Here is a 20576-nt window from a genome sequence, read left to right as displayed (position 1 = left end):
GGTAGGTAGGTATGTCTGCACTCTTCAACACCCTTGTATTTACATTCGTTTCTGTTCCAAATAGTCCAACCTCGAAAACACCCTTTGAGCCTATCACGACAATGCCATTTAGTATCGGTCAAAGAAGAGAAGTAAAAGAAATACATCTCGTCACGGCACCTGTGAGAGTGTCGCAGCACCGCCCATCATACCATGGCTTCACCATCCTCGCTCCCAAGGGTCCAGGAGTTTGCCGAAAGTTCCCCGTATTCTGGGACCACAATCCTTTCCATCACACGTGGCTCTAGCTGCTGAAAGACCCTGTCTTGCTGTGCCCACCACCTTTCATAGGCTCGCCGAGCTAGAATCATCTTTTCGACCTTGCTGACTGCTGTGGGCTTTTGTCTTAGGCAGCCGAGTCTGCCGAGAAAAGACCGTGGGCGTTCCTGCCAATGTTCTCTGGCATGAGCATGGCAGAATGTGCACACCTGGTCGAGTTTTCGTCCGCGCCAGCTCCAGCGGCGCTTCGCCCCTACGCCAGGATCACTGTTATCGTTTCTGTGCGCCGCCGAGCTTGGTTTGTACGCTTCGATGCCAAAGCTTGAACCTGTGAGCGCACAAGTCCTTTGAGGCTCAAGCATTGGTAGGACGGGATGATAGAATCTGGTTTCTGGTCAGAAAAAAAATCCCTCCCTGTGATCTTTCATCAGGGATAGGTTCATATACCTGTGAGACATTGGCGCCCGACATATCGGACAAGCTGGCGGCTGCCTCATCCCGAGCCATTGCTTGATGCAAATCGAGCCAAAGACATGGCCACACGGTAACGATGCCATCTTCTCGATTTTACCATTCACGCTCGGCTCCCCAACGACCTCTTGGCATATTAAACACTCCTGGATCATTGTCATTGATTCTTGGAATTGGCTCTTTTTCTTGCGGAATCTAGGAGCCAGAGTCCTTGAGCAGAAAGGGATGTGTATCACCATTGTTTCCAGAACGATGTGTGTGAGCTGGCAGCCGTTCAGGTCAGGGTAATTGTGTTCTCAGCTGGTGATATAACGTGCAGTAGATGCGCCTTCTCCCGGAGTGCTCGGGAATGTAACTTTGGCCTTGGAGAAGCTGGAAAGCCCAATCGTTGGAATACAAAATGAGCTGAGAAATGTGCGCAGCCCAGCCACGATGTGACTTCTAGGTTGCGGGAAATCGGGCTTTGCGCACCACAAATAGGGTACAAATGTAGCCAAAGCGGTGCACAAAAGCTCATGAGGGTTCGGCTTTAGCCCCTTTCCAGCGAAAATAGCGCCTGACTAACATGCTCCGTCGTGCTGACAGTCAATAATTAAGTTGAGATAGGGCGGTCATCTGAATCTCGTGCATATCACCAGAGCCTTTCCGTAAAGACTCCGAGATTCCAGCACATGCCCCGATCTGCCTCGTCCTGAGTTTCTGCGTATGGCAACATACAACGCAGGTAGTAGCTTGGGTTTCACTGTGATTCAAGATGACAAATTAATATATCTCTGTCGGAAACAAATGCTGCTAACTCGGCCTTTAAAGTTTGTTCAATATTAAGTGTGACTAGTCAAGTTTAAAGTGATGGAAGTATTGCTTTGCGCTGTATTTCTCACAAAGCTCAGCTGTCGCTTTCACTATCACTGTCGTCTATAAAGCCCTGCTCGAGACTTCAGGTACACACGTGTTAGTAAATCAATCGCTTTTCATGAGAGGTTCAGAATGTCCTCCACAGGGAAGATCAAAACATACTCTCGGCTCAACCTCCGCGCCAAGTCTGGCCTCTGGTTTTGATTGGACAGTTCCGATCTTGTCCGTCCATTATCAACGACGTCCCCAAGTTCCTCGCCAAGCTCGGAGTCGTAATCCTCTTCCGAAACATCCTCCCTCAAACCACCGCCCATTACGATCGCGTCGTGTTCACTTCGCCACGATGATGGGTTGAGATAGCGGGCAATGCTGCCTTGCAATCGATGGCGAATGGAAGAGGTGCGGTCTGTGATGGAGTCGAGCGGGATGTACTGGCTATATCGGTTCTGGTACCGCTGCCATACTGGAACGACAACGTATGATATCAGGAGGAAAAGGAGCAACGCAATGACCGCCGGGACGATCAGTGACTGGACGTGTTTGTCAGTTAACACGTCCACATCCCAAGCGGGTAGACTGATGGACAGGATGGCATACCTTTATGACAGATATTGTGGCCCCCATTGGGGCTGAGAATATTGCTAAATGGGGTGTCGAGTAGTCTGCTACCTTCCTTGTTGCGATCCGAGTCGCGTCGCGCAGGACAGAGTTAAAGTGGACCTGAAGAAAAGGCGAACAGACTGTTGGATTCAACCAAACGGTAAAGGGTCATGGATCTTAGGACACCCCAGAACCGAATCCTACCTACCTGGGGAAAAAAGAAAGTAGGCTCGGCGCAATGGCGCACAGCCGCCAAAGAGAAGTGCAACCGCGTCTGGCGTACGAAGAAAATCGTGCAATGAGACAAGATCTAATGTAGCTTTACATTGTCTGGCATCATGACAAAGCTAGCTGCACTTTCAAATGGCTGGGATCGAAGGTAAGCTACACCTAAGATTTACCGGTACGCATGGTTGGCCAGTTCCGACAGACACACTGTGATTCGTCCCAAGTCGGTCGGCAAAGTATTAAGAGTAACACTTTCGTCATCATTCTGGAGTGGCACCAGCCCAAGGAAGACGGTCCAATGATGGCGCGCGCCAGTGCGGATGTGGCTTGACGAGCGTGTCCGTTTCCAATTCAAGCCACATAAGCAATCCGCGGGCGCGGAGACTTCACCTGATTCATGGTTTGGCCCAAGGTTGGCTGCACATGCCGTATTTATTGGAAGTACAGTAGAGATGCTTTAGGATCCCGTCGAAGTGTACCTTAACTTTCCGCGTCAAGTCCAATAATCAGTGACTGGTTGTGTACCTTGATAGATGTTCAAGATAGCAACCGGATGTAGAATTTCTTGAGATGATCTTGACCGGCTCAAGATTTTGATTTTGGTACCTTTTGGTTATTGCTAATTTCGGAGAGATTGGACTGGATGCTACATCGCCACGCAAATATTACTACCTGAGCTTGTCGGGACCCTGAATATGCTGTCCTTATAGGGTCATATTGGGTGGAGTCGCTCTCAGCTAAGTATGCGAAATGGATACCGTTAGGTTGTAGGCATACCTCGTATATTGGAAGATGAGTGGACAAAAAAAATCCTACCATGTCCTGGTAAGGATATTTTGATGTTTTTTTTCTTCTCGTCTCTTTGATCTCTTGACTGATCGACTGTGAATCACCCTAACATGGGGTCAAAATGGCGTGTTTGCTCTTTGACAAGTCGCGGATTTTGATATTTCGTTGAACTGGGCGGCAACCGTTACGCACGGACCAATATATATCTCTGGGGAACCCTTTGAAGCCTGTTACCCCTGAGGTGTCAAATATGGCACAGGGGTCCTGGGCTTTCCGAGAATTAAAGCCCAGGAATGGCAGTTTCAGAGCCATTCTGGACTGTGCATCTCACCTGATGATCCGGGATTGAAATGGAACCAACCACGATTTCAAGGTACAAATCACGAAGTAATTTGGAGGTAGTTATACAAGCTTGACAGGGTACTTAAAGTAGGGAGTATGGTAACTTTGGTAAACTTGCTGGCGGCAGTTTACATGTAATTGATGAATATCTGCATGGCGCGCTTCCTGATGTCTAACATCCTTTTTCTTCATCTTCTACTTACTCATTCCATCTGTACTCTACATGGTCCAATACTTTGTTTGGGAACAAAAACATTGCCTGGGTTGCCTGATACTTTATGCTGATCTTGTTTGCCTGAGACCTTCATGCTGAAGTCGTTGCGGTTCCCCAGTGGTATTGGTACGGGCAGCTAACGCCACTTCCAACCCACCCCCTATCTCCAGCTAAACCAGACCTGGATTGGATTTAATTTTGGCGTGGTCCGGTTCGCTGCGCCTGTGGCTCCAGCTGGTTGCTCGTTGCATGCAGTGATTTCGCATTAGGCGGTACACCGAACCGCATTGCGCTTGTCAAGCAGGCACGACATTCTGGTTTGCCGGGCTGTTGGCTGCACGCGACCCATGCTCTCGGAGACTCGACGGCGGCACGCATTCTAGGTATTAATCGGATTGGTTGCTTCCACCCACTTTGATCAGGTTGATTATCCCTTTTCCTTGACCGGCGTCCCGCATGATCAGAGGAAAAAAATAAACTAAATAAAAATTGAAAGACGTGTCAAGGTGCGTTTCGGTAGTGCAGTGCGCATATGTGCAATTAAGCAGGCATTCCCCTCAACGGCCGTTCTGCTTGATTGATGCAAAACTGAGAAAAGTCTCTAAACAACCCCGACTCATGCAGAACTCCCTTCCCTCATAAGCTCCACCAGCAGGACCAGTGAAGACACAGGGCACTACAGATTCGCCAGGGTCGCCAGGGTCGCCCTAGCATATTCTTGTCTGGCTACTCGCCACCCACCTGCACCACTTCGACCAGAATCCCACTCCATCCAATTGCCCAATACCAGCACACAACCAACAGGCAGCTCCAACAAGAGGGCTTTGACGACAATGCCAGCGTCAATAGCAGTCCTGTTTCTGAGACACGAATCCTTGTAAACCTGCGGCTAGCTACCCACATCGACCAAACCCATCATCCGCCGCCGTCAAGAGAGGGGACTGCCGGCCAGACAGACGAGAGGAAACAAACGACGTACAGTGCTGTGCGTCCGGCAGTGCTGGTAGAGGGATTCGGCTGTTTCAACCCACACCCCCTCCCTACGCGGCCGGATTCGCCATGTCTTCAGCCGACAAGTCCTCGAGGCAATCCTCAGGCGGCAAGTCCTTCTTCTCACGAAGCAAGAACAAGGACAGACGAAACACCAGCGACGACTCCAACGGCCGTTATCTCGTAGGCGGCGACCAAGACCATGCCAGCATAATCTCATCCCGCGCCTCTTCGCGACACCAACGGGACTCTTCCGTTGTATCTATAGATGCCCCAGACTCACCGAACCCGGGCCTTAACCATATGGCTGGTGTTATCACCTCCATTCCATATGACAACGTTCCACCGGACCGTCGCTCCCCCATACCCACCGAATATCTGCCCAAGGGCGACCAGGCACCTGTGCGCCGCGACCCTCTGCCGCACCAACTAAACAAGGCCGGCTCCGACTTTCATCAATATCCTAATTTTGACACCAACTCGATGGATTACAATCGAATCTCCCACTCGTCCCAGGGGGCGCCGCGAGTAGTCCCGGGCTCCAACGTCACCATGGCTTCAACTGGTCGCCAGACTCAGTTCCAGCAATGGGGCCCCGCCCGGGACAGCGGCTTCGGGGCTGGCTCACACAACTCACGATATAATTCATACGCTACATCGGCTGGCCGTAGTTCTGCCGACCAATCTAGTATATATTCTGGTAAGGCTTACCATGTTCTGTCACGGACTCTGCTGGCACTTGCGGTTCGGCTTTGAACTGACCGGAACATGCGCTCTTTATAGCTTTACCTAGCGCATCGTCTCAAAGCTCATATCCCGTACAGTCTCCAAGAGAATCCCACCGGCTCACCAAATTCCCTGGGTCGCCCTCTGCTGTTGTTCAAGGTTCCAGCGAAGATTTTAGACTAGCGAAACCCGACGATGACCACATAATCGAGCAAATGTTTCTTGCTTTGATGCAAAAGCGCGGCTGGCACAACCTCCCTGATCAAGCTCGCCGGCAAATGGTTGCATACCCTGCCGCCAAGAAATGGACCCTGATTTATCAAGACCGTTTGAGCGAGTGGCAGGGCGAACAGCGCAGGAGGCAGACCGCAAGGCCAGGGCAAATTCAAAGCTTCGATGTTACAACCTTTTCTGACGAGGAGGGGACGCCCGAGTGGTATGTGAGGAAAGTTATGGACAACAGCCTGGACACCAAGCTACTCGGTAGCCTCGAGGTCAGCCTCCGAACCCAGCAGATCAACTGGGTCAAGCGTTTTATAGAATGTCAGGGTCAGGTAGCTTTGACGAACGTCTTGATGAAGATCAACCGAAAGACAGCATCAGGGCCGGCGGGCGTGACCTCGGATGCGAAGAATGACAAGAACCTTGATCGGGAATATGAAATTGCCAAGTGCCTCAAGGCTCTGATGAACAACAAGTTCGGCGCCGACGATGCGCTCGCCCACCAAAACGTCATTGTCGCACTGGCGACATCCTTGATGTCTCCGCGACTCCATACCCGGAAGCTTGTCAGCGAGGTCTTGACGTTTTTGTGTCATTGGGCAGATGGCGAGGGCCACCTCAAGGTCATACAAGCGTTGGACTATGTAAAAAACCAGACTGGGGAGAATGGCAGGTTTGACGCATGGATGAGACTGGTCGAGGTCACCGTGGACGGCCGAGGCAAGATGGGCAGTCTGGTCGGTGCAAGTGACGAGATGCGCAGCGGCGGCGTCGGCGCGGAGAACCTGCTCATGGAGTACGCTGTCGCGACGCTCATACTGATCAACATGATTATCGATTCTCCGGAGAAGGATCTCCAGCTTCGGCTGCACATCCGAGCGCAGTTCAACGCATGTGGTATTAAGCGTATCCTCACCAAGATGGAGGCATTTCAGTATGACCTCATCGACAAGCAGATCGAGCGTTTCCGCTCCAACGAGGCCATCGACTATGAGGATATGCTTGATAGAGAAAACAGCAGTATCAAGGACAATGTCGAGGGCGAAATCAAGGACCTGAACGATCCTGTCCAGATCGTGGATGCCATACAAAGTCGACTGCAGGGTTCTAGGACGCATGACTACTTCGTCTCGGCTCTCCAGCACCTGCTTCTGATTCGGGAGAATGATGGCGAGGAGCGTCTTCGGATGTTCCAGCTCGTGGACTCGATGCTCAGTTACGTTGCGATGGATCGTAGGCTCCCGGACATGGACCTCAAGCAGAGCCTCAATTTCACGGTGCAGAGCTTGCTAGACAAACTGCATACGGACTCGGAGGCCCGGCAGGCTCACGACGATGCTCTCGAGGCACGGCAGATAGCGGATGCCGCTATGGCCGAGAGGGACGAGATGAAGGCCCAGCTTGAGCTCGGTGCTGATGGACTGGTGGCAAAGCTTCAAAGGCAACTAGACGAGCAAGCCAGGTTCATAGAAGCCCAGAAGAGACAGGCGGATGGACTTAAATCAGAGCTTGAAAACCTGCAAACTATCCGTGCTAAGGAGGCCCAGAGATATGAACTGGAGACGCGAGAGCTGTACTTGATGCTCCGGGACGCCCAGGATGTCGCTGCATCGCAGGCCGTCAAAGGCGTCAAGGCGGTTGGCAATGATGAAGCCGCTCGTGTACAGCAGCAAGGAATCCTTGACCGCGATAGGCTTATGGAGCGACTTCAGATGCAGATTGAACGACAAAAGACGCAGTTCAAACTCGAGGGCAGGGTCTGGGGCGAGGCAGCCGGCCCATCGGACAGGCTCCGTGCTTTGCGGGAAGAGATGGACGGAATTGGCGGAGACCCGGAAATGGAGGAACAGGGAGGTACTGTGTCGGGAACGGCGCCAAGGGATTTGACTAACAGCATGCTCGGGAGCGTCAAGCGCCAGACCCGTGTTTCCCGAAAACCCGTCAAAACGTCTGCGAACCTGGTACCAGGCGCGGTTACAGAAGAGGATATCCCCGAGGAAGACGACGAGGACGTCATTTACGAGAAGCCACGCGTTGTCGAGATCAGGAGGCCAACCGTCGACCCCAAGCAACAGGCTGGTCTGCTCAACGAGATTGCCGGCAAAGTCAAACGATACGACGGCAGCGACTCGGAAGATGCAGAGGATGGCGTTACTACTGGCCCAACGCATCCTAGTGTCGAGTCTCAAACGCCTCTCACGCCCAAGGACCAGGAGCCTCCCAAGACTCCAAAGATCGAAGTCACACCAGCCATGGATGGGGTCGTTGGTGCAGCCGCGCCGCCACCCCCGCCTCCGCCTCCGCCTCCCCCAATGCCAGGACAACTCCCCGGAGCACCACCGCCACCTCCTCCGGCGCCTCCTCTACCTGGTACCGCTGGAACACCTGCACCGCCGCCGCCCCCTCCTCCACCTCCTTTGCCCGGCAAGGGCATGCCAGCGCCGCCACCGCCGCCACCACCACCACCCCCTCCTCTGCCTGGCATGAAGGGTATGCCTCCGCCACCGCCTCCTCCAATGCCGGGCTCAATGTCAGGCCATTTCCTAGCAAAACAGCCTGGTTTTGTTGCGCCTACAATCGGGCTGCCCGTTGTGCGGCCGAAAAAGAAGCTCAAGGCGCTGCATTGGGACAAGGTCGACGCGCCATCAACAACTCACTGGGCAGCGCATGCACCTTCTGCTGAGGAACGCGAGGAGAAGTATCTTGAGCTGAGCCGCAAGGGTATTCTTGATGAAGTTGAGAAGCTCTTCATGGCCAAGGAGACAAAGATGATTGGCAAGGGGCAATCACACAAAGATGACAAGAAGCAGATTATTTCTGCTGATTTGCGGAAAGCCTATGGTAAGTCGAGTCCCGTGACAACGGTGCCAATCAAGCTATGTGTTGCTAACTAATCGAACCATGTAGAAATTGCCTTTGCCAAGTTCTCAAGCTACTCAGTTGAGAAGATTGTGCAAATCATTATACACTGCGACAAGGAAGTTCTCGACAACAATGTGGTCATGGACTTTTTGCAGAGAGAAGACTTGTGCAATATACCTGAAAACATAAAGAAGCAGATGGCACCGTACAGCAAGGACTGGACGGCGCCCAAAGCCATGGAAGAGGCACGCGAACAAGACCCTGCGGAGCTTACTCGGCAGGATCAGATATTCCTGATGACTGCCTTTGACCTCAACCACTATTGGAATAGCAGGATGCGGGCACTGGCTCTCACCCGAAGCTTTGAGCCAGACTACGAAGAGATCTCGGAGAAGATTCGGCAGGTGGTCAGCGTGTCCGAGTCGCTAAGAGACTCGGTATCGTTGATGAACGTTCTTGGGTTGATTTTGGATATCGGTAACTACATGAACGACGCCAACAAGCAGGCGCGTGGCTTCAAGCTGAGCTCCCTGGCGCGCCTGGGCATGGTCAAGGACGAGAAGAACGAGTCGACATTGGCCGACTTGGTGGAGCGAATCGTTCGACAACAGTACCCCGAATGGGAGAGTTTTGCGACCGACATTGGGGGCGTATTGACTGCGCAGAAGATCAACATCGAGCAACTGCAGACGGACGCAAGAAAGTACGTGGACAACATCAAGAACGTGCAAAGGGCGTTAGACTCTGGGAAGCTCTCCGACCCGACAAAATTTCACCCACAGGACCGCGTATCCCAGGTGGTACAGCGCTGCATGAAGGACGCACGGCGCAAGGCGGACCAGATGTCACTTTATCTGGAGGAGATGGTGCGGACGTACAACGACATCATGACGTTTTATGGAGAAGACCCGGCAGACGAGAACGCTCGTCGCGACTTCTTTGCCAAGCTGGCGCTGTTTGTTAACGACTGGAAGAAGTCACGCGAAAAGAATGTCCAGATCGAGGAGACACGGCGCAAGAACGAGGCGAGCATGAAGCGCAAGCAGGCCCAGTTGAAGCCACTCGGCATTGGAGGCCCATCGGACGTCGGGCCGGTCAGCCCCAGCAGCGCGGGCGCCATGGACAGTCTCTTGGAGAAGCTGCGCGCGGCGGCACCGCAGGCGCGCGACCAGCGCGACCGAAGGCGGCGTGCGCGACTCAAGGACAGGCATCAGGTACGCATTGCGTCAGGCCAGAAGATCCCAGACCTCAACGAGATCCCAGAGGTCGAAGCGGGTCTGCAGACTGGCAGGAGCACGACTAGCTCACGCGCCACGGACGACGACGGCAACCTGCTGAGCCCCGACTTCGCGTCCCTGGGCTCGCCCAAGTCGGCGGACGAAAACGACGTGGCCCAGCGCGCGGCCATGATGCTTCAGGGAATGCGAGACGGCGAAGGTCCTGAAGATGCGGAGAAGCGGGAAATGATGCGGCGGGCGCGACGGCAGACTGCCGAGGAGGAGCGTCGGGCCCGGAGAAGAAGGAGAGAACAAGCAGGCTCGACAATCAGTAGCCACGGGGGTGACTTGGAAGAGAGGGCAGAAGAGGGGGGCGGCGACGGGGCAGAGGACGCGAATGGGGACTTGCTGACGCCGAAGCCGGAGCAGGAGCCAGGGTCCGAGTCAGAGCCCAAGTCGGAAGCCACGGTAGCTGCTGCGACGTGAGGCTCTTCATTGTCGAATATATCTGAAGTGCAAGAGTATCGATACATCACCACGTCACGTCATGTCATATTAACCCATCATACAACCGACATCTTCGTACATAATGTTTACTGCATGCCCTTTCTCTGAGAGAAGGGCCAGGACCGGAAGCCATAGAGGAGACTAGAAAGGTCAGCGTCCAGCATTTAGATACGGGTCCAGCATTTAGTATCTAGATAGGTAGCTGCTTACCTACAGCAGCTCACCAAGCAAAGAAAGATCTTCAGGGCGGGGAGGGCAGATGAGGGCAAGTTTCAGAAAAGCTAGAGACCCTCGTATAAATGACAAAAACTTTATATAATGGATGCTGTCTTTGCTGTTTGTTGTTTCGCAACTAAGACACGAGCCTGAATGTCAGCTGAGTCGCTTAAAGAAGTCTTGGGGGCATTGCCCCCCACTCCGGTGATCATTACGCCGTAGACCGAACGTGTACAACAGACAAGACCCCTCATCTATGGAGCCCGGCCATATTAGCCGGTGACGCAGGGAATAACATGCCGACTCCAACAATTAGGGAAAGAGAGTGTGTCCAGACCCCCACTTTGAAGACTTGGGCATGCGGAGTATTTGTCCGACAATGAAAGTTGAGCACGTTGGGGTGAGTTGGCAGCAGGGCAGTTTCAGTGTAGATTGGTAGGGATGGAGCAGCTATTTGGTGAGTGACGCCGGAAGATGGGGGGCTTGTTGTTAAATAATTAATGACCGCATCAGTTTGTCGTGTGACAAAGGTGATGAGAGGAAAAGCCTCTCCATCTGTCTATCCCCTCTTACTTTACTCTTGCTACACTGCATCGTAAGGCTGCGGAGTGGCCACAGCAACTACAGAATATAAAGGGGTATAAAAAGGAAGTGAAACGAAATAGCAAAGACAAAATAAAACACAAACACACACACAACGCAGCACATCCCCACTAAGAAACGAAATCAACAATGGACGCAAAGACCGGCATGGTCCTCGGCTACGAAGGCCGCCATCCCTTCAGCAAGGTGCAGCTGACGGACCGGTCGTCGGTGCAGGAGCTTCTGCGCACGCTGCTGGACCCGCTGGAGCCCTTCTTCTCGCCACACAAGGCCCGGGTCCGCTGCCCCGGCGCCACGGCCGTGCGCTTCGACCAGGCCTCGTCCGACCTCGAGGGCCTCGCCCGCCCGCTGTGGGGCCTGGCCTGCCTGCTGGCCGGTGGTGGCGAGTACCGCGGAACCGAGTGGTGGGTCGAGGGGCTCAAGGCCGGCACCGACCCCGAGAGCGACGAGTACTGGGGCTACCCGAGGGATAACGACCAGAGGATGGTTGAGATGTGCCCATTGGGTATGTCGATTTCATGTGAAATGGAGTGAAAGACTGAGCTTGGCTGGGCTCACTCAGATGTACTGCATGATTTACTGACCATGTGAGACCGTCGATCTTCCCATCATTAGGTTTCGCACTGGCTGTTGCGCCTGTATTTTGGGATTCCATGTCGGCCAAGGAGAGGGACAATGTAGAGAACTGGTTGGGGAACTCGATCAACGAAAAGAAGTAAGCAGCATGTTACTCCTTGGTCCATCTTGGTGAGCATAGACACCTAAGATGTAGTGTCACTAACACAAGATACACTTACTACCACCTCTACAGCATGCCCAACACAAACTGGCTGTGGTTCAGGGTGTTTGCAAACTTGGGCCTCAAGAAGAATGGCGGCAAGTTTTCTCAGGAAAGACTAGACAGCGATATCGAGCACCTCAACACATTTTACCGTGGCGACGGATGGTCCAACGACGGACCTGAAGGGATACACCGTAAGCCTTGATCAAGCACCGACCTCCTTTTGTGGTTTGGTTGCCAACTGAAACTGAAAACATCCACAGAAATGGACTACTACTCATCCAGCTTCGCCATCCACTTCCTCCAACTCCTCTACGCCAACCTGGCAGGAGACCAAGACCCAGACCGCGCACAAGAGTTCAAGAATCGCGCACAGATGGCCGCCCTGGACCTGATCCACTACTACGACCCCGAAGGCCGCTCCATCCCCTTTGGCCGCAGCGTGGGCTACCGCTTCGCCATGGTGTCCTTTTGGGGTGCGCTGGCCTACGCCGACGTCGAGCTCCCCGCACCGCTGACCTGGGGCATGGTCAAGGGCATCGTGCTTCGCCACCTGCGCTGGTGGCAGACGCAGCACGACATGTGGAGCTCGAGTGGCACCCTCACCGTCGGCTACTCGTACCCAAACATGTACATGGCCGAGAACTACAACAGCCCGGGGTCCCCCTACTGGGCCTGCCTGGCATTTATCTGCCTCGCCGTGCCCGAGTCCCACCCCTTTTGGACCTCGGCCGAAGAAGCCTACCCGCAAGGGCTCGTCCCGGCCGTCAAGCCCCTGCCGCACCCGGGCCACATCATGAGCCGCCTGGGCGGCCACACCATGCTGCTGTCGTCGGGCCAGGCCTGCAGTTACCCAATGAAGGGCACACACGCAAAGTACGGCGGCTTCGCCTACAGCAGCGCCTTTGCCTACTCTGTGCCCCCGGGCCTCTTCACCCTCGAGCAGTACGCCCTGGCCAGCCAGATGGGCGTGTCCGACGACGGCGGCGAGTTCTGGAAGGCCCGCCGTGCGTCCGAGTACTCTAGGCTCGAGACGAGAGGAGGGGAGAGCTCGTCATCCCCGGTCCTGGTCTCCTTGTGGAAACCCTTCCCGGACGTGGAGGTGCGCACGCTGCTCTTGCCGCCCGAGAACGCCACGCCCAACTGGCACCTCCGCGTGCACTTCATCCATTCCAAGGGGAGCAGGGACGTCATGACGGCCGACGGCTCCTTCGCGGTGCGCAACGAGAACGCCACCAACCGCCGGTACCTGGAGCCGTACGACGCCAGCGTGGGCGAGGGCACGGGGCCGCGTATCATTGGCAACTACGACCTCAACAGCCCCGACGGCTGGGCGACGGGGTCCGAGGGTGCGTTCGCCGTGTCACGCATCGCCGGCGCGGTGGGGATCAAGGCCATCGAGCCCGTTGGTGCTGGGGTCGAGGAGCGCCGGGCCAACATTGTCAACGCCGATCCCAACTCGAACCTGGTCGAGAGCCGGTCCTGCATCCCGACGTTGCAGCACAACCTCAAGGGTGGTCAAAAGGCCGTCTACCTCTCGGCCATCTTTGCCAGGCCTGCCGGTCCCGACGTCGCTGTCGAGTCTTACCTCGACGGCTGGGATACGCCGCCACAGATTCCGGCTTGGCTTAAGGAAGAGATTGCAGCCTCACACTAGGGGGCCAGATTTGCTTGATGACGGTTTCGTCAGGGGTAAGAAAGAAGGTGGCTTGTGAGCAAAGTCTCTGTTGAATACCTCTTTCCCGACCCCTTTCCAAAACCATGATGAAATGAAAGTTCAGCATAAAAAAATAAGAATGTACATCTCTTCAATCAAAATTATTACAAACTCGTCCCTGCAGCCAAGCAAAATGTGAAAAAGGCGCTGAAATTCTATCAATACAAGAAATCAAAGTAACACCGAACCTTCAAAAACACCTCCTGACCACCCACCAAGTGAGGAAAGATAAAACTTATCCTGCCTAGGCAGTTCAGGCCACCCACATATCACCATAGCCAGAAACTCCATGTATGCCATCTCGTTTGCTTTTCTCTTCTTGTCGTTCAAACTTGTCGTGAAAGCTTCATACCGTCAAAACACGAATCAGGTCGTCTCTCTCTCTCTCGCACTACTTGGCCATGACGTCGACGTAGCGTCCACTCTTCCGGGCCTTCTTGGCGCCAGGTTTCCGGGGGCCAGCTGCGCTCAATAAATCATCAATGCTACTGGCATTGCTCATACTGGTGCCTGGCCGAGAGGGTGGTGCCAACCCTGCCTCGCTGCCATTTGATGCGGTGCGCTGCAACATGGGCGGCGTGGTTCCCAGCAACGATGACTGTGAGGCGTTTGCTGCCGCCACCGCTGCAAGGTTCGAGCTGGAGGCCGACGATGAGAGTGGAGGCCCACGGGGCGGCGCGCTCAATCTTCCGCCGGGAGGCGGGGGTGCCATCATCCCACCTCCTGCACCTGGTGGCGGTGGTGTCCCTGCTGCAGAACGCGGTCCTCCTTTCGGTGGTGGCGGCGTCGATGTTGGGGTTGAGCCGGCATCCGAGCCCGCCTTTTTGTTCACCCAACGCTTTAGGTCCTCGTCATAGTAGAAGCTATTCTGCTCGCCCAATTTGGCTTTGACGGCTTTGGGCTGTTCGGCAGCCAGATCCTTCTTCGCAGAACCACCGCCGCCGAACCAGCCTCCAAGCCAACCCTTTTTAGCCTTGGCAGCCTTCTCGGCCTCGGCACGTTTAGCTGCAGATGGGGCCATGTTAGCAAACTATACATTGTAAAGCAGATTACAAATATGAAATCTTAGCCCTTACCATCCTCTTCAGCCGCCTTGCGGAACAACTCTTGGTTCTCCCTTTCAATCTCCTCCTTGGACTTTTTGTTCGATGTTGAGGTTGAAGCTATCGAAGCAGAATCATCCATGAAGCTCATAGGCTTGAACTCATGCTTGGAATCGCTGACCTTTTCACCCTCATCGTCTCGTGACATTTCTGGATCAGGCTCGTAGGTTGGTGGTTCATACGGCTGGAAGCTGGGTGGCTCATAGCCTCCGGTAGAGGCGGGCTCTTCGACCTTGTGATCAGAGTTGTCGTTCGACAAGTCGTCATTGTTAAGCGTCATCGTCGGGGGCTCGTAGCTATAAGGTGGCGGCTGGTATCCATATGATGGCATTTCAGGTTCCTCGCTGGCTGCCTTCTTTTCGTCGTTGGACAAAGTGCCGTACGCAGATCCGTTCCCTGTTGAATAATCAGGGGTATACGGCTGGTATCCAAACGAAGGCACAGGCGCTGACTCTGCTGGAGACGACCCAGAGTCTCCGTAAGGTTTCGGTGCATACGGAGACTCGTTATTAGACGCGGGAGTGAAGCCATTTTGACTCGTAGCGGGTGAGTGAAGCCCTGTGGGCTGGTATGGCGAGTAGGCAGACCTCTGGAACTCCGACGACCTCCGGGATGCCTCGGGAGAATTCCGGCTGTACTCACCCGAGGATCGTCCGGCAGATGGAGCCCGTGCACCGTGCCCTTGCTGCGGCTCATAAGGATTCGACGTGGCGGGTGCTCCAGGGGCATACCGTGAGCCTGCCCTGGTGGCCGGTGCTGGCGGGGCCTGCGCTGCGGGAGGTGCAAAAGCGTGAAGGCCCTGGGCACCCCCGCCCAAACATCTCCATGCCGGTGGCGTTCGGTGGCGATGCTGGACGACTGATCGTGGGCGTGCCTCCAGCCACACGCGCGAAGGGACCCGCAGCACCAGGAGGGTTTAGCATGCCGTTTTCGCCAGGCTCAGAGTCATCACCGGCCACAAACTTGTTGAAGCGGTTCCATACAGAGTCTGACACTTTGCCCATGCTGGGCTTGGAAATCCACGAGTTCGACTCTTCCTTGGGAGCCTGCCTGAGGCGGTTGGCGAGGTTCTCCACAGCAGCCTCTAGGACGCCGTGGTGGTACGGCGAGCGCCTGGTCTGGGATGTGATGGCGTGGGCCAGAGTCTCGCAGTACTGCAGAGCCTTGTCGGGGAGCCCAGTCTCGGCGAGCGTCATGGCGTGCTGCAGCTTGTACGCCGCCAAATGCGGGCAGTTGACATCCTTGTTTGCGCCAGCTCCAAGGTAGAGGCCGAACTCGTAGACCTCACTTAGAAGTAAAGCCTCGGTCTCTTTGGCGAACTGATCAGCCTGCCTCTTGTGGTCAGCACCCACAAGCACAAAGTGCGAGGTAGGGTCATCCAGGCCGCCAAAGACGGTGGCACTGCGTGCAAACAGGTAGCAGATATGGGCAGCCTCCGCCCTGCCGTAACCTGCCAGAAGGTTACCCAGTGAGTTAATTGCACGAGAGTCATTGTTGCTCCTGTTGCTCAGGACAAGCCCGAGCGTCTCACGCCACTTGTCAAGACCAGCAAGGGCATCGGTGGACTGTCCGTGGACGCCGCCGGTAGGCATCAGTTGGAGACCTGCTCTAGCGTGCACAGGAACCAGCTCATCGACACACTCCTCGTGGTTTCCAGACAAGACTTCATACAAGACGGCCAGAGACTCGTTGTTGTGCCCAGGGTAGTTCACTTCCTTGCGGACAAACTCCTGAGATACCTTCTTGTACAGGTCTGGCGAAACCGTGTTGGCGATGAGCAGAGCATGTCCCCACAAGCGCTTATCGGCGGCATCCCAGACTGCCTTCTCGCGGTCTCCTCCCAGCAAACTTCTCCTGATCTGCTCGACGACCGCGGAGTCAACAGCATCGGACTTCATCTGCGTGGCAAATGAGCCCTGGAGACCTGCTGAGTCTTGCCCCAACGCGAAGTTTGTCGTTGGTTCCGATAAAGAGTCGTCCAGGCCAGGGGAGAGGATGTTACGGACAGCCTTGTCAACTGCAGGAGAGCCCTCCAGGGTTCCATCGTGTTCAATGAAGAGGCGCAGGATCTTCCATAGGAGCACCCGCTCTTCACTTCGCTTATCCTCTAGGGTGGTCTGACCGTACAACGAATTGACCGGGTTGTTCCTCTCCAGATCCTCGATACCGGTAGTAAGCCAGGCTACAACCTCCTTCTTCTTGGACTTGCCCCTAAGAGGGCCTGGAAATTTGCCAAGACGCTCCTCGAGGGGCTGGATCTCCTTCATGCTCTTGATCTTGACTTCACCTGGGCTTCGAAGTATCATGGGCAAGGTCTGGTTGATGCCATACCTGGGAACATCCTTCGGGAATGATGTCACGATAGCGCCGCCAACGCCCCATCGGACAATTGGCGCACCCTTCCACCTCTGCAACGGGTCATGCTCGCGACCATCGGTGGGAGGAACCAGGTTGAGGTTCTGTGAAGCCCTGCGAGGTCTAGTCGGCATGGTCATGGGAGCAGATGCCGGTGCCGGCGTCATGGGTACAAAAGAATGGGTGGCAGAGGTGGCAGAACGAGGTGATGTAGGATCATGTACAGAAGACGGCCTAGGTACTGGGTCTGTCGAGTTCACCGCTCCCCTGCCGTACAATGCGCCAGGCGATTGCGTGTGTGATCGCGGTGGGGGCACAAAATCGGATCCGTGTGGCGACAGCGTTGAGTGTGCTTGAGATTGCGGCGTGTAGCTCGACACCCTCTTTGGCGGTGACAATGTGGCATTTTGCTGCGCAATTGTGACTGGGGGAGGAGGTGTTTGCCTGGACCGTTGGGACATTTGAGATGGCGCCTGCGGTGGTCCCATCACTCCTTGGGAGGACGGGCGACTGTGTGACGACGGGGGAGGGCCTGACTGGGGAATAGTCTCTTCATCAACCTCACGAGTCGAAGGGAGTGAGGGCATGCGGCTCAGTCTCGGCTCGTGCATGGCAGAGGCGACACGCCTGTCGGGATGAGCCCCGTCTGCTTGAGCTGCGCCGGCTGACCTGGCACGATCATGCGAGATCTCAAAGTGGGCCAGCGGACTCGAAGTTCGAGGCTGATGGGGCAGCACTGGGGGAGCGGCTACCGAATGAGGCGAAGCATAGGTAGCGCTTGCTGGACGGTTACCAGTCGGCGCCGGAGAGTACCTGTTTGATGCCGGTGCAGGGGGTGGAGCAGGCGAGTACCTGCTGCCAGCAGCTGCGGAAGGCACAACGGGCATCGTCCCGGAACCAGACTGCAGTGCAGCGTATGGGCTGACACGCTCGGGCGCTACAAGGCCGCCCGTCATGCCAGAGGTTGCAGTAGCAGGTGCGTATCCGGGCTGGGGCGGCACAGCCATAGTCGGGGGTTGGCTGTAGGGCGCCTGAGGTGCTGTCGAAGTGGGGACAGGCTGCGCCTGACCAGGAGCAAACCCTGGAGAAGCCTGGGCTCGCATTTGGGGAGGACCGGCTGCATTGATCTGAGGCGATGGCATGCCGTGCAGGCTGGTTCGAGATGCCGGCCTAGCACGTTGCGCAACAGGAAGATCTGCAAAGAAGCCCTCGCCCCCAGACTGAGACCTTTGCGGCGGCTGCTTTGCCGGTGAAACTGGTTGATTAGTGCGTCCTGGGGGAGGTGGTGACATAGGGGCAGAAGAGGCCCTGGCTCCAGGAGGGCCAGGCGGGGGCTGAGATGCGCCCACCAACGGTGACTTTTGTTGCGCAGTTGGCCGCTTTCTAGGCTTGACAATATCAGCCGGGAGGTCATAGGGTGAGGTGTAGCCGCCCTTGGATTTGTCGGCAAAGCTAGCGGCCTTGTTTACTTCCGGGCGCAGTGGAGGAGCACCAAACGCTGGGGCAGGTGCGAAAGGAGTTGCACTTGATGGCTGACCAGCAGGCTGAGCTACAAATGGTGTTTGACCGGGGTAGTACTGGCTAGAGTTTGAGGCTTGACGCGAGGTCATTGGTGTGACCTGCGCAGGAGTATATCTCCCATTCGGTGCAGGCGGTTGAGTAGACACGGGACCTTGCGTGGCAGTATTTGGCTCTGGTGTTTCCTCCACATCGTCGAGAAAGCCATCGTCATCATCCCCGAAGAACGCCGCGGGGTCAACCTCCTTCGAGGGATCATCGAGAATAAACCCATCGTCATCCTCGTCGTCGAAGGCAGCAGCCCACTTAGCGGCCAGATCTGCGCTGTTCTCCTGAGGTTCGGCCTCACTTCGTCCAGCCGCAGCTTCATCCGAAGCGGCCTTGGCCTCTTGCTGCTCTTGAGCTTCATCGAGCGGCTGCTGCTGGCTCCAGAAGTCACGATCTTCCGGGGACTCCTCCATCATGCTCTCAAGACCAGTGTCAGCCCTGCTAGGTGAAACCATTTCATCCACGGCTCCCAAAACCTGCATCGTAGACTTGCGCTCCAATGGCCTCTCGAGTAAGAAACCGCCATCGTCCTCTGCGGCCGGTTTCCTGGAGTCACCGATCTGAGCAAAGAAGTCATCTTCACCTGTCGTGTCGTTGGCAAAGGGGTCATGGCTATCTTCCGTGGGTTTCGTAGAAAAGTCTGAAGCCTGCTCCCTTGTGATCAGTGGGACTCCCTCCTCGTAGCGTTCATCAGGTGCTTCAGCATCGGTGAGAGACGCCACGTCTCGGCGGGAGAGCTTCTCTGTGGAACAATCTGACGTAGAGTTCTCTGGCTGAGCTTCCCCATCCACCAGCTGTCCGTCCGAGCTTTCGGCGGCATACTTGACGGGTGAGGCCTCACGATCGAGCTCGGCCATGAGCTCTTCAGCTTGACTGATGGGAAGCAGACGCTCCGGACGCTGTGCTTCTTTTTGACTCGACTGTTGCATTGGCGGTACGACCGGGAATGAGTTGGTGCGGTCGGAGGGACCCAGGAACTTGAAGGGGTCTGCATCAGTCTCCGGTAGACTCCATTCCACATCGTCATCACCATCCCAGTTAGCCTCGTGCGCAACAGTACGCGCAAATGAGTCTGACGGAAGGTGTTTCGAGGGAGTCGATTTCGCCGCTGCCGGAGCTGGCTGGGTGATGACTTCGGAGTCTACAGGTGGTAAAGTTGCCTCTTGTTCCGCAGTAGCTTTGGTCTGTTGGGGTTCGGGTTCGGCTCGGATGGGTTCTTGCGAGGAAGCATCGTTCGGATTTGTCACAGAGACATCATGTGCTGGCGGTGATGCATCTTGGTGGGTATGGGTCTCGGTAGTTACCGTCGCGGAGGGGCTCCTCGAAGGTTGTGTTGAGATGTCATGAGCAGAATTGGGCATGAACGCCGGGTGCCATGTTGAATTTGCCTCTTCAACTGGCATCGCGATGCCGTTTCTTATTTTATGCAAGGTTGGGTTCGAACGGATGTCAAGAAGTCGTAGAGAAATCTGCTATCAAGAAGGTAACGACTGTGAGCAATGTTTCGTGATCAGCACACTATGGCCCTCTTTTTCTAAGCCCGGCGCTGAATTCTTTGGGTTAAGTCGAGGTAGGGAAGGTTAGGCACGTAGATAGGAAATAAACAGGTGGTGGTAGTGGCATTTGAGAGGATTGGCACCAGTGGTAGTGTCATGACCGTTCACGGCACAACTCGACACGTTGAATAGGTTGCGGATGCAGGCGCGCAGCTGGGGCCAACAAGGTAGCTGAAATAAAGAAAGACTCACATATACAGTTGACGTCAAAGTACAAAAAGAGAGGTATTAAACTAATAAACAAAATATAGCATTTCCTTTGCCCAACGGGGTATGAGGACAAGAACGATTGATATGGAATCTAAAAAAAGGCCAGACAACTTTTGATGTCGGTTGAGATGAGATGGCTAGACTTTTCTTTCGCACATTGAGCAATCTACGGACTCTCGGCGCTGACA

The 20576-nt window shown here is 55.1% G+C and overlaps 5 protein-coding genes across 5 annotated transcripts; 2 read left to right on the top strand and 3 right to left on the bottom strand.

Moving 5' to 3' along the window:
• Positions 1–385: 385 nt before the first annotated feature.
• Positions 386–765, bottom strand: MGG_14918 (uncharacterized protein; the record flags this gene model as incomplete). Its single annotated transcript, XM_003719730.1, has 2 exons — positions 386–511; positions 706–765. The coding sequence occupies 2 exons, from the start codon at positions 763–765 to the stop codon at positions 386–388; spliced, it is 186 nt and encodes a 61-aa protein (XP_003719778.1).
• A 761-nt stretch (positions 766–1526) lies between these two features.
• Positions 1527–2589, bottom strand: MGG_12139 (uncharacterized protein). The gene is made up of 3 exons (XM_003719729.1): positions 2182–2589; positions 1747–2114; positions 1527–1664 (listed from the first exon to the last, which is right to left on the bottom strand). The coding sequence occupies exons 1-3, from the start codon at positions 2206–2208 to the stop codon at positions 1616–1618; spliced, it is 444 nt and encodes a 147-aa protein (XP_003719777.1). The 5' UTR covers positions 2209–2589; the 3' UTR covers positions 1527–1615.
• A 1621-nt stretch (positions 2590–4210) lies between these two features.
• Positions 4211–10604, top strand: MGG_17697 (uncharacterized protein). Its single transcript, XM_003719728.1, has 3 exons — positions 4211–5447; positions 5531–8536; positions 8603–10604. Exons 1-3 carry the CDS (start codon positions 4817–4819, stop codon positions 10258–10260), a joined length of 5295 nt encoding a protein of 1764 aa, XP_003719776.1. The 5' UTR covers positions 4211–4816; the 3' UTR covers positions 10261–10604.
• MGG_17696 (uncharacterized protein) lies at positions 10542–14044 on the top strand. The gene is made up of 4 exons (XM_003719727.1): positions 10542–11605; positions 11716–11815; positions 11912–12075; positions 12145–14044. Exons 1-4 carry the CDS (start codon positions 11230–11232, stop codon positions 13536–13538), a joined length of 2034 nt encoding a protein of 677 aa, XP_003719775.1. The 5' UTR covers positions 10542–11229; the 3' UTR covers positions 13539–14044.
• On the bottom strand, positions 13539–20569 carry MGG_12141 (uncharacterized protein). The gene is made up of 3 exons (XM_003719726.1): positions 20371–20569; positions 14675–20112; positions 13539–14603 (listed from the first exon to the last, which is right to left on the bottom strand). The coding sequence occupies exon 2, from the start codon at positions 20023–20025 to the stop codon at positions 15394–15396; it is 4632 nt and encodes a 1543-aa protein (XP_003719774.1). The 5' UTR covers positions 20026–20112; positions 20371–20569; the 3' UTR covers positions 13539–14603; positions 14675–15393.
• Between the last annotated feature and the right edge of the window lie 7 nt (positions 20570–20576).

Source organism: Pyricularia oryzae, chromosome 6 (assembly GCF_000002495.2).
Source record: "Pyricularia oryzae 70-15 chromosome 6, whole genome shotgun sequence".
In the NCBI taxonomy this organism is placed as follows: Eukaryota; Fungi; Ascomycota; class Sordariomycetes; order Magnaporthales; family Pyriculariaceae; genus Pyricularia; species Pyricularia oryzae.
The sequence above is the reverse complement of the archived record's forward strand: the minus strand, read 5'-3'. Positions and strand labels throughout refer to the sequence as shown.